Source organism: Crocodylus siamensis, chromosome 9 (genome assembly GCF_052110815.1).
Source record: "Crocodylus siamensis isolate JL-2025a chromosome 9, ASM5211081v1, whole genome shotgun sequence".
Classification (NCBI taxonomy): Eukaryota; Metazoa; Chordata; order Crocodylia; family Crocodylidae; genus Crocodylus; species Crocodylus siamensis.
This window is the reverse complement of record NC_143403.1, coordinates 54,252,246-54,264,381: the sequence shown is the minus strand read 5'-3', so window position 1 is coordinate 54,264,381 and position 12,136 is coordinate 54,252,246. Positions and strand designations below refer to the sequence as shown.

Sequence of the window (12,136 nt, the reverse complement as noted above, 5' to 3'; positions counted from 1 at the left end):
AACTTTTACATGCGTTGTGGCTTTAAAGGCCACATTGACAGCAAGGCAATACCATTATATGACAACCTCCAAAACGATCCTCCACTTGCCATAGCTCTCTTAAAAACGAAACAAAGCACCACACAGCTCCAAGCAGGAAGGTGCAACTCACACGAACAATCCAGCTGTAAGTGCCAAGGTACTTCCAAACATTAAATAACTATTTTCACCCCCTTTCATCATGGCCCTGCCAAAAACTTAAATTTTCTACAGAAAGTTAACTTAGCACTAAGGAGTGCCACAGAGTTAGTGCTCCAGTGAGTGATCTGCAACAAGCACTGTCTGTGTACAGCACTTGGGCTGCTGGGCTGGCAGCAACCTACCTGGAAGGGAAAGGGTGTGGGGAAGTTCTTTCAGCCTCTTCCTAGGAAGGCTGTGGCACAGAGATGGAGGTAAAGTCACCCGGTTTTGGACAGCTCCAGCCTGCTGCCCATCTGAGGCAATGCCAGCTCGCCTGGGTTATTATTTATTTGGACTGCAGTAGTACCCAGGGACTCCAGCTGAGATGGGGCCTCCCACTGTGCTAGGCACCGTTGAATTAGAGCAGCTGAAGCAGCTGTCTCTTTAGAGCAAGACAGATATGCACTGTTGCCATATATTTCAATGGGAGCAGAATATTTATACCTGAGGGCAATATCTGGCTCCTGATGTGTACTGGAGTTGGTAATATACCCTCCCAGCTGGAGAAAAGGGGAGGAGAGGGATCTTGATGCATGAGTTTTTTTCCAAATGCCTCTGAGACAGCCTATGGTTTTGCCTTGCTGGTTTCAGGTTGAAGCTGCTCAGTTTGAAGTAATAATCTCCTCTACAAGCTGGTTCCTTCTCTGCCTAGACTCAGCAGCAACATAGGGTCTTTCCACTTGCAAACCACACCGGGCTTTTTGCAACACCTGGCTCCCCCTCCCCCCTTCAGCTTCTGCTGTTAGCAACACCTGTGCACACGTGCCGAGAGCCACAAGGACTGCATCCTTGCAAGCAAGACCCTGATTTGGTTTGTTTGTCTGGGTGGAATTTTGCTATTGCTACTGTGCGACTAGGAAGAGACTTGTCTCTGAGCCAACTTACAAGAGGAGGAAAAAAGCTCCCACTTGTAAACTCTGCAGCTTGTGCATGGAGTCAGGAACACACAACCTGCCTCTCCTCTTTGTGGGTGTGTTTCCTGGCTTTTCTTTTTACAACTGTCTAAGCCAAATAAACCCTGAACTCTTAACAACAGTCCTGCATAGAATAAAGGAGTTGAAGGTGGTAATGCAGGAGGAGTCACCGTGGCATCTCAGTGCCGCTGCAAATGGAAGGAATCTGAATCCATTAACAACTATGTTCTGCCTGTGGCCAGATCAGACGATTTGATAGCCTCTTCTTACCAGTAAGTCCATGAAATACAGCTGTCTCTGGGTCTCTCCACCCCTTCTCCTGTAACGTGTGGGTTGGAAAGCATTGTTCAGAGGTGGGTGAACCTCATGCCTCAGACCAGAGTGCTGAAAGTTGCTCACACCATTTCTCCAGTCTCAGCTCAAGAATCTTTGATTCCTGCCTTGAAACCCATTTCTACCCTAAAGCATGCCTGATGTAGGAGAGCAAACTCAGCTCCACCAATTTTTGAACAGTTTGGTCTGGTGTCCTCTTAAATACAGGTCCCACTGCCACACAGTACAGGCATGTTTCAGGAAAGGTTAATTGGAAAAGCCCCTTTTCCTGACTGCCTTGTATATTCTTTCATGCTACGAACTGCTCAATAATCCATTTACTTAGGAAAGCAGTTCACCTCAGCCATTTCCCTTTGGGGCTGGCTCCAGAAGACTTCACTACTGAAGGGCACGGACTCTGACTGATGGCCAACCTATTCCATTTCTTTCACTAACTTCGCCCTACAGCAAGTCCCAAGAGCTGGGAAGTACTAGGGAGGGGGGAAACAGGAGGGAAGGAATTAGAGATTTTTTTTGTTCTAGGAGCTTGAACAATATTTTAATGGTCCCAAATCCAATTGACTGCAGTTTACTAGCCAATGGTTTGTTCTTCGATCTCAACAGAGCTGTGTTCGATATAGGGATAAAGGCGGCATCATACCAATTATATAGCTAATGTAGAGATTTGTGTCCTTACTGCCAGAATAGCAAGGGAAAGGATTTCTGAGATGGGGTGAGAAAAGACCAAAGGTGTTTGGAGAATATCACTTCATGTTTTTTTCTCCGCTGGAAAGTGAGTGATGGGTTGGAAAGTGAGTGATGGGTTTATACCCTGTTGTCTAGCACTGAGGGCAGGGGCTGGGAAAATCCCAGGTGAATGTCCCTGCTTTCCCTGATGCAAAGTAAAGTTTGTCTTCCAAGTTAACTGTGAATCAGATGGAACAGAAACTTGACCTGGGTCTCCCACCTCACGGCTAGGCAGCATACTCTCTCCACAATACTTTCCTTGAAGAGGATTAGTCTGTGAAACATTGGGCTGTGTCAAAACTCCACCGTCCCTTTTGTTGACAGCTTTCTGATCAGGTCTTGCATGGCACAGGAGTAACTGGCTAAGTGGAGATTAGACTCCGTGCTCCTTGCATCAGTTAAAAGATGGCATGAGGTGAGGAAGCCCTTGGGTTATGTTAACAGCACAAAGCAGTGGTGCTGCCCAAAGCAGCCCCACTGTGGGCCATACCCTACATTCGGTTTCATTGCAGTACAGTGCAATGACTGGCTTGCTGAACAGTTTCTTCCAATGGGTTCAGAAGTCCAGAAGGAGCTTCTTAGTAGCATGATGCTGTAAAAAATTCAATTGTATCCATCACTGACAATATCAGGAAAGCAAATACAGGACAGAATTCTGTAAAATTTAGGAGACAAGCAGCTGTCAAGCATGTGACAAAAAAGAAATCCAGGTGGCCGATTTAATTTTAAATTTGGCTAGCTGCTCTGTTACTCTCCTCCCTGCTGCCTCTCCCCTGAACAAGGATAAAGGACCTCTCCCTTAAATTGGCCAGGAATAGTCTCTAGGAAAAGGCTAATCCAATGAATGTGTTACTGAAACGCAGATGGCAGTTTGGAGAAAAGACCCTGAGAGCAGAGACAGGAAGGCAGCAGTGTTTCTAAAAGGATTTGAACCCTTAAAGGCACTTTCTTTTTAAAAAGTAGGATGGAGCACAGAAGCTTGTAGCTGATGTGTGGGGCTAATGAGAGCATTAGAAAGGGCATTAACCCCTACGTAACCCTGGCAGCATCTCAAAATTACATTAGCATGATTATAATCCTCCACCACCATTCCCTTCCTATGTGGGGAGTGGAACATCAGGGATGTTGTTCATAGGCTTGGTGCCTTTAGAAAGCATGTTTAAAGCTGGTGGACATTTTGGAATTATGTTTTCCTAAAGCTACATCCTACAGAAGAGAGGAAGCTCTAGGGCTTACAGCACGTTGACCCTAAAAAATAAACAATGCATGTTGCTTGCTCGCATAAGAGAATCAGAATGAAATGCCCATGTGAGTACAGTGCCACACCCCAGCCAGAGACTTCTGACCAGTCTCCTTCCACCCTCTACAATCAATTCCTTGCAACTTGTCCAAGAAAGTACCAAATAAATACAGCTGAATACATTCTGGTACCATTCACACCCAGAACACCCAAATGACATCATGGAACCCAGGAGTATGATGTCACTGCTTGGTATGTATATCACAGGAACAGCTAGGGGCCTCAATAACATTGTGTGCAGTGCTGGCTCAGACATGTCTAGAGACAGCCTGCTTGGTTATAATCCACATACACAAGATAGGGGGGAAAGTGCAATTTCACCCATGTTACAAATGAGAAATTGAGGGGCTAAGAATTGAGAGGCATTAACAATGTCAAAGGGGCATTAAGAATGTCCACATTGCATGGGTCAGCTCTACACCCATCTCAGAAGAATAACAGAGCCACAATACTGCAGCTACACTGCTTCTAGTGCCCGAGCCATGGTGGTTAAAGCTAACTCATTTACCTGGTGCTGCAGTCAATTTGTGGGGAAGATATGCCCCAAGTGACGTGCTCAAGAACACACATGGATTTTGAGACAATGCAGGGTAGTGAACGTAGGTCTGAACCCCAGGCCATCACTTTAACCCTTAAAAGGATAAGCAAGGGAAAACACCTCTGCTGCAGGAGACACAGGCACTCACACCTAGGGAAAACAGGGTGCTAAACAGATTAAATTTGTTACTGGAAAACAATAAAAAACTAACACCTGTAGCCAAGTGCTTCAGTGCAGATGGAGTGACCACAGGGAATATCACATTGCCTGGAACTGGTGCAGGGTATTGCTTTTCTGCAACATATGCTGTGAGAAGACAAAAGGAGCAGGGCTGTCTTTACACAGAGATCTTGAAGTTGCTCAGCAGGAGCACGGTTGGGCAAAGCCCTGTTTCAGAGATCCCATTCAATGTGGTTTGCAGCAGAGTTTGCTTGTGTGAAGGTGTGAAACGCATCAAACTGGAGTAGATCAGACTATTTTCCTGTTACACTAAAAGCCTTCTACACCTAAGCACAGATGGTTCCTTGCCTCCCACTGGAGTGTTTATTGTCTTGTAAAATGAAAGAACACTTGCATTTGCTAACTTTTAATGAAGCACGAAAATTATCACATCCGGTATTTCTCAGCAGAGCTGTCAATCTGGAAATAAAGCGTTGGCAAATAAAGCACCCAGGTAACGTTTTTAGTCCATAGTAACTAAATATTTGTTTTGAATAGTCCTTCGTCAGTATGAATTACTTAATCACTGTGTTAGGAACCTCATATTGTTCATGCTATTTGGCTTGCTTTGTTTCGATGACATTACAGACTAGTCAGAGGGGACCAGCAGTCACTGGGGGAGTCCCTGTTTCCCCGAGCACTGCTAGGAGTGACTAGAAATAATGGTCACAAGCCGGCAGAGGGTAGATTCAGATTAGACATCAGGAGGCGCTACTTCACTGTCAGGGTGGCTAGGATCTGGAACCAACTTCCAAGCAAAGTGGTGCTGGCTCCTACCCTGGGGGTCTTTAAGACAAGGCTTGACAATCACCTTGCCGGGGTCATTTGACCCCAGTACTCTTTCCTGCCATGGCAGGGGGTCGGACTTGATGATCTGCTCAGGTCCCTTCCAACCCTACTAACTATGAAACATCTTAATTCTGTGTTTTATTTAATCTTTGACTGTGACATTGAAAAAGCAAGGATCTCTCTGTAAAATCCAAGGAAGAGAGGCAGCATGTGCTTATGTAGAGCATTTATGCATAGCTCTGGTAGCTATGTGCAAGTAATACAGCCTGGTGCAAAAGGGGGTGTGGGATGAAATTGTAGTTTCTCTCATGCATGAAGACAGAAGATATACTGAATGCTTTCTGTGGAAACTAGATTTGCTGTTCTTATTTGGAAGTCTAAGCAGTGTCTTTTTCAATTTCCTAATCTGATTGATCACAATCAGAGAGATTGTAAATTTCACGCTTGTCCATAACAAAACACGTTCCTGCAGCTGGTCCTCTGACACCAGCAGTTGAAAGTCTGCATTAATGTAGATATACATCACAGGCAGGGAAAGCACACCAATCTGGGGAAGCAGCATGGGGAGCAGCAGAGTGACTAGCATCCTGACTTTGGGGGTCGGGGGGTCCCAAGAGGGAGAGGATTCAAGAAGAAAACAGAAGCAGGCGCCCCTCCCTCTTCCATTCCTTAAGTGGAAGGATTGAGAGAAATGCAGATTTGAAGTGCAAGTGGTGGCAAGCACTACATGCTGCCTGGGAATCATACTGTCACTCTGTGTAGTTGGAAGTGTTTTATGGAGGGGCAAGGATGTGGGTTACTTTAGACCTAAATTTGGCTCAACAACAATGGCACGCATCTAGATTAATAATGAAATCCAGATGAGTCACTGCTGCAACAGCCCCATTTTACATTAGTGTGCATAAGCATGTTACTGTGAGGTATGTTAAGACATGAACTTTCAGTGTCCTGGCTCCCCTGGGGTAACTGCCCATATGCACATACTTACCCTGTGGTAAGCACGAGGCAACTTTCTTGTCAGTGGAAGCAAATATGGAAAGCTGGAGTAACAGCAGCCAGTTGGGCCCAAAGGAGTCGCACTGGTGCAGCTGCATGTAGAATTTGCACTTGATGCTTCACTGCATTGTGGGACAGATAGTGGGATGATGTAGGTGGGCACAGGTCTTTTGACTCTGAACACCAGGTGAAGAACTAAACCTGTGAAACAACCCTCACTTTTAGGACACATTCCTGGGAGGTGCCGTGTTCCTTCAAGACTCCTGGGTGGGAAAGAAGGTCGCCAACAGTGCATAGGCAGGCAAGGTTCTTTGAGGAGATGTGATATATTTTATTAGGCCAGCTGAGTAGTTGGGGAAAAGTTCTTAGCAAGCTTTCGGGTGCAGTCAGCCTTCTTCAAAGGTGACTGAAGAAGGGTGACTGTGCCCAAAAGCTTGCTAAGAACTTTTTTCCAACTACTCAGTTGGTCTAATAAAAGATCTCACATCTACGCAAAGAACCTATGGAAAGAACCTGCCTACGTCCTTAGACCAACATGGTTACAACCAAATATCCATCAGCAATGCACGGCATGGCATTAGTATTAAAACAGACAATGGAGAAAGGTAACAGCACTTCAAAAAAGATATATGCAACTGGCCCCTGGGATTTATAAATATATTCTTTGCACTTCAGGGTCATTTGCTCCTTCCTCTCCCCCTCATTCCCCACTGGAGAATGGGGAAAGGGTAGGCAAGGGGGTCAGCTCCATACTTATTTGATTAAAAAAATTAAATTGCATATGCTGTCATGAATATCAATGTACAAAGCTTCAGTAAAAGCAATTACCTTTCTGTCCTGAAATAGTGCCCCATCATGGAGCATCACAGTGTACTCTGATTATTTCTGACAATTCTGACACTGGAAAAGGAGCAGCAGCACTGAGCGATTGAAATGCAAGACTAGCAGGTAGGGAGTTGGGAGACTCCCAGTGCCACTGACTCCCAGTGTGATTTTGGGCGAGTCCCTTTGCTCCCAGTCTTGGTTTCTCTGCTCAGAGGTGCTGCAAGGCTCCAGTCACTAGTCTTGGCTTCTGTTCCCACCTCTGCTGCCAACACCCAGGGGGCACTAAACAAGTCATTTCATAGATAGCTTTGTTTTACAAATGGGAAAACTGAGGCCTAATACAAATATCACCGCTCAGAAGCGGTACAAGGCTTAATTCGTTCAAGTTTAAAATCCTTGAATGCAAAGTCTCAGAGAAGCTAACTGCGGTTCAGTCTCCTTGGTGCTCACACAAACCCTTCCAGGGCCAACAATACAACAAAGAACATTACAAAAAACTTTCCTTTTCATTACAAATTCATCTTTAAAGGTGGAAGGGGGAGGAGGGGAAGAGAGCCACAAAACAACTCTGCATCGATTCCTTTCCCATGCAAAACACATCATTTCTGAGAGCAGGGTCATCCATTACAGAGCTCCTGTGATGGCCCAACAGTCATAACCACAGGCTGTCAAAAGAACCCCTTTGAATACAGTCAGTACAAACACTGCTTAGAATTGCTAACAGATATCTGAGCATTAAAGTCACAATCCTTGATTGAACCAAATGGGTAGAAAGCCATTCTTATATGCTATAGAATGGCTGCAACTTGCTTTTTAGAGATAACAATTCTGAGCGATGCATCTAAATTACTTTTTCTTCTTGCCTTACAAGTAATAGACAGGATAGACATTACAGGACCTACAAGGCAAGAGAGAAAGCCACTGGGTAAGCATTGCTACAGTGCGTATGTGTGTGTGAGAGAGATGTACAGAGAGCTGCCATCTTGTAAGATGTGTGCTATAAATCTCTGAAATTTTAGAAATGGAGCAGCTAAACAACTGGCTTGATTTCTTCACTCCCAGAGGCTCGGATGTGCCTCTGGGGCCTGTTTACATCATTATTCCTTAGATGTTTGTACAAACACTTTAAAAAAACCTTTCTGAGCTAATTGGGCCTGATTTCCAGAGGTGCCGAGCTCCCCAAACTCCAATTAAAGTCCACAGGAACCACAAGAAATAAGGCCATTAGTGCAAAGTAAATTTATTGCTGTACTGCCAGACAGAAAGAAATTCTTTGTATATAAAGCGTATGGTTTTCTAGGTGGCATTTATGCAAAGTGGGTGTGCTTACCAGCTGTGTCCCAGGAACCTGGGCTGCACTCCCTTATAGTCAAACGACCCCAGCAAGGTGATTGTCAAGCCTTGTCTTAAAGACCCCCAGGGTAGGAGCCAGCACCACTTCGCTCGGAAGTTGGTTCCAGACCCTAGCCGCCCTGGCCGTGAAGTAGCGCCTCCTGATGTCTAATCTGAATTTACCCTCTGCCAGCTTGTGACCGTTATTTCTAGTCACTCCTGGTAGTGCTCGGGGGAACAGGGACTCCCCCAATACCTGCTGGTCCCCTCTGACTAGTTAATGGCTGCTGGTCCCCTCTGACTTGTTATGCTAGAGGGCACTATGTCCTACAAGTGAGCACTACGGCTCTTGCTAGTAACAAGCGGACTGATTTGGACAGCGGGTGGTTCCTCTCTCACCCTAAACTGACTAATATGGTTAAGCCAAACAGATTCTGGGAGCATATTGCACCAGGGGGAAGGGGGAAAAGGGTTTCATTGCCTGCTCATGACCACTTCACAATGCCCACATCACCTCTAAGTATACCCCTTTAAGTGCCACTTGCCTGAAAGAAAGCAGAGGATGGCATAGGGAGGGATCCACCTCCCTTCTGCCATGTTAGAAAGGAGATTAAGCTATACTTGCTCTCCTGGTAGCACAGAGTATCTCAGCTGCAGGAGGAGTTCTGACTTCCAGGTAGATTTTGGCTGCTTTGTGGTGCTTCCACATTGTGAGGGCGCCCAGGGCAGCATCCAGCAAGGCTGGGCATGCTGGTATCCTCACAACATTTGATTTTCAGCACATAGCCACAGGTAGTAGTTGGCATACAAGCCTGGACCATGGACTTCCTCGCTCTGCCCTGTCCTCAACATTTGTGCAAAATGCCACTATTCTGATCGAGAAGTGATCTGCCTGCTAAAGTATCACAGAGGTGAAATCTCACACAAATGAATAAAACCACCTACACTTGCATTTGTTAAGCCCTCATGGGCACAGCATTGCAAATCCAGCCTTGCATCACCTTTCTGCACATGTCCTATTTAGAAGATATAAAACTAACTCATTCTGAATGAAATGAACAAGAGAGAGCCCTTTATTACAGGCAATGAGAAACCCATCAGGACCTGATTTGCACTAATGCAGCATTATGAGATCACGTGAAAATGTGTCTATATTTAAACTATCGCTTTGTCTGACTACCTAGTCACAGATTGAGCCATTTAGTAATGGCAAATAAATGGGAACCAGATCTCTGCCCAAGTTTGAATCTTCCCAGATTTTTCTTGCTTTAAAAGAAAGACTATCTATCCACAGCTATAGCTGGTTTGCAAGTTCACGGATCTCTGTGCTAAGTCAGTGTCCGCTCTAGAAAGAGATAAGTTATAGGTTTAAAATTCCAGAATTCTCATGGTGGCAATATAAGAGACACTAGTGTATAGTCTACAGCTTCTAGAGGGACATCTCATAGTTTCTAGACTGTGGAGGCCAAGAGCTATTCTAAAGCACAGTTACTTTCCAGAGTGTGAGATCCAGGCCAGCCACAAAACCCCCAGTTTCTCAGAGTACTAAAATGTAAGTATAAGGCCTATAAATATAAATTCCTCTTAAAAGATCTATGGCTAAATCTTTACATGCTCTACAGATTAGTACAGTTCCACTGACTTAAGCAGAGTCACAATGATTTTAATCAAATTAGGATCTTTCTTCTGGGACATAAAGGTGAGAAAAAGGTTTTTAAAAAAAATAAAAATAAAAAAATACCAAGCTCTAGGCTAATGGTTTTAAAAATGCTTGAAGGAGAAGACTGCACAGTTGTTGGCTCAATTAAAGGGACAGTTTCCAGAAAAAGCTTTATGCTATAAATTTCCAGCGTAATCATATACAATCCAATCATTATCTTCTGTTCAGAAATGCACACAATGTGCAGAATCCCTCAGTCAAAGGATGAAATTAGTGGCAGCAACCCAAACTCCCTGACCTTAAAAACTGTGTTAAACTCCTTGTTCAAAAGTAGAAAACTATTTTCACTTTTGAAGGCTTTTACCAGTATTTTGCTCAAATCTTTTTTATGAGACATGCCTGGAGGAGCTATAAGTATAAATACATACATGAGTATCTGTTTAAGCATAAATATCAACCCTAACACACAAAAGATCAAAGTAAGTAAGTAACTGCATCCTAGCTTGGGTCTTCACCTCTCTTAAACCTCATACTTATTATGTAACCAAGGGGACAGCCAAGTAAATTATTGGTCTCTCCATGGACTGTTGGACCAGTATGTTGTATAATTATTAAGCAGACCACAGCATAATCACATCTTGTCCCAAATGATCCTCAAGTAATCAAGGCCAGATAACACTACTGGACTGAACTATTTCAAGCAGCACAACCTGCCATGCTGTGTCAAGTGCACAGGGCTTAGCCAGTCTTGACAAAGCCACCCTCTCAGCCTTAGGGATTTCCAGGAAGTCTTTGCTTCTGTCTATTCCTGTTACTAGTCATCCTCAAACCAAAAACCTGCCACAGACCATTAGGTAATTCATAGCAAAACTAATAAGGGAGCTTCATATTTGAAAAAAGCCCAATATTACAAATAAGCAAACTATTGTTGATTACTAAATTCATTCAGTTCCTTTTCCCGTTCACAAGCCACCAGTGAACTGCTTTAGATTCTCTGGGAAATGCAAACGTACTCCAGCTTGCCGACTGCTCATAAACCATTCACCGTAATTATGGCTTCAGTTCATAGTGGCCATCTGAGCCACAGGCTATTACTGCAGCACATCAATTGGATGACTCTCCAAACTGTAAGGTGAACACTTTGGGCTCCAATGCTACCTATTTGCGAGAACAATTTGTGATACTTCGGCTTTTGGAAAACAAAAAGATTTTGCCTGTTTGAAACGTTCTCAAAGTGAGTAGGAAAAACTAAACAGACACCCTGGGGGGAAGCTGCTGTTGGCATTTCGAGAATGGGCATCCACTCTTTTTTTTTTTTTTTGCAACATCCAGACAGCCCTTCCTTACTATAGTCTCTTCCTGTGACACGTCCTGGTTCAACACAAATGATCCCCGTGTGGATTTGGAGACTGGAAGCCACTTCCCTCCTCAGAGCTAGGAAAGGACCCACCGGAGAGTGGCAGATCGCGCTGCTCGAGAGGTTCCTGCGGAGCTGGCTTGGGAAAGGATGGGAACTTTATTTGCCTGCAGCGTGCCCGGGACACTGCCTGACCCCTCCTTCCCCTCGCGGAAGCCTTGGAGGCATCTCCAGCCGGGCTCTTTTGTTATTTTCTCCCTCCATCTTTCCCTGACCCGCTCCCAACTCTTCCTTGAGGGGCCGACTAAACTGGAGCAGGACGTTTCCGCGCGCCGGTGCGTGGAGCAGACTCCCCCCCCCCGGCAGGGCGGGTGTCGACAAGCCGCCCCCGGAGCGGGCACAGGGGGAAGCAGGGCCGGGGCTGGAAAGCGACCTGCCTCCGCAGAGGTGCGGGCCGGCCCCCAGGGGTGCCGAGGCAGAGGCCGGGGAAAGTTTGGCAGCCGGCGCCGGCGGCCTTACCTGGGCAGCGGCTTGCGGGCGGTGATGCTGGCCACGATGACGCTCCCGGGTCTCGGCGTGGCCACGGCCTTGAAGGTGCCTCGCCAGAACTTCTCGAAGAGCAGCTTCTCGCCCTGCTGCACGCCGGCCATGGCGGCGGCGGCGGGGGGGGGGGGGGGCGCTCTCCGCGGTGCTGAACGCGGCCTCCGCGCCCGGGGCGGGGCGGGGCGGGGCGGGCCGGGCCGGCGGGAGCCCGCGGCGGCGGGCGGGCGGGCGGGCGCGGGGCTGCGTGTGTCTGGCAGCCGCCTCGCGGCTCCGGTTTTGTCTCCCTGCCCCGTGACGTGGCGGCAGGGGCCGGGCAGGGGCAGGACTCGCCCCCCCTCCCCCCGCCTCCCGCCGGCATCCGCATAACAAAAGGCTGCGGGCGGCC

General features: G+C 46.4%; 1 protein-coding gene across 1 annotated transcript in view; it reads right to left on the bottom strand.

Annotated features, from left to right (window-relative positions):
• SRRM4 (serine/arginine repetitive matrix 4) overlaps positions 1-11,858 on the bottom strand; it is a 131,868-nt gene extending 120,010 nt beyond the window's left edge. The window contains exon 1 of the mRNA XM_090063172.1: positions 11,728-11,858. Within this exon, the coding sequence (XP_089919298.1) occupies positions 11,728-11,858 (131 nt within the window). The remainder of the gene's footprint in view (positions 1-11,727) is intronic.
• Positions 11,859-12,136: the final 278 nt, after the last annotated feature.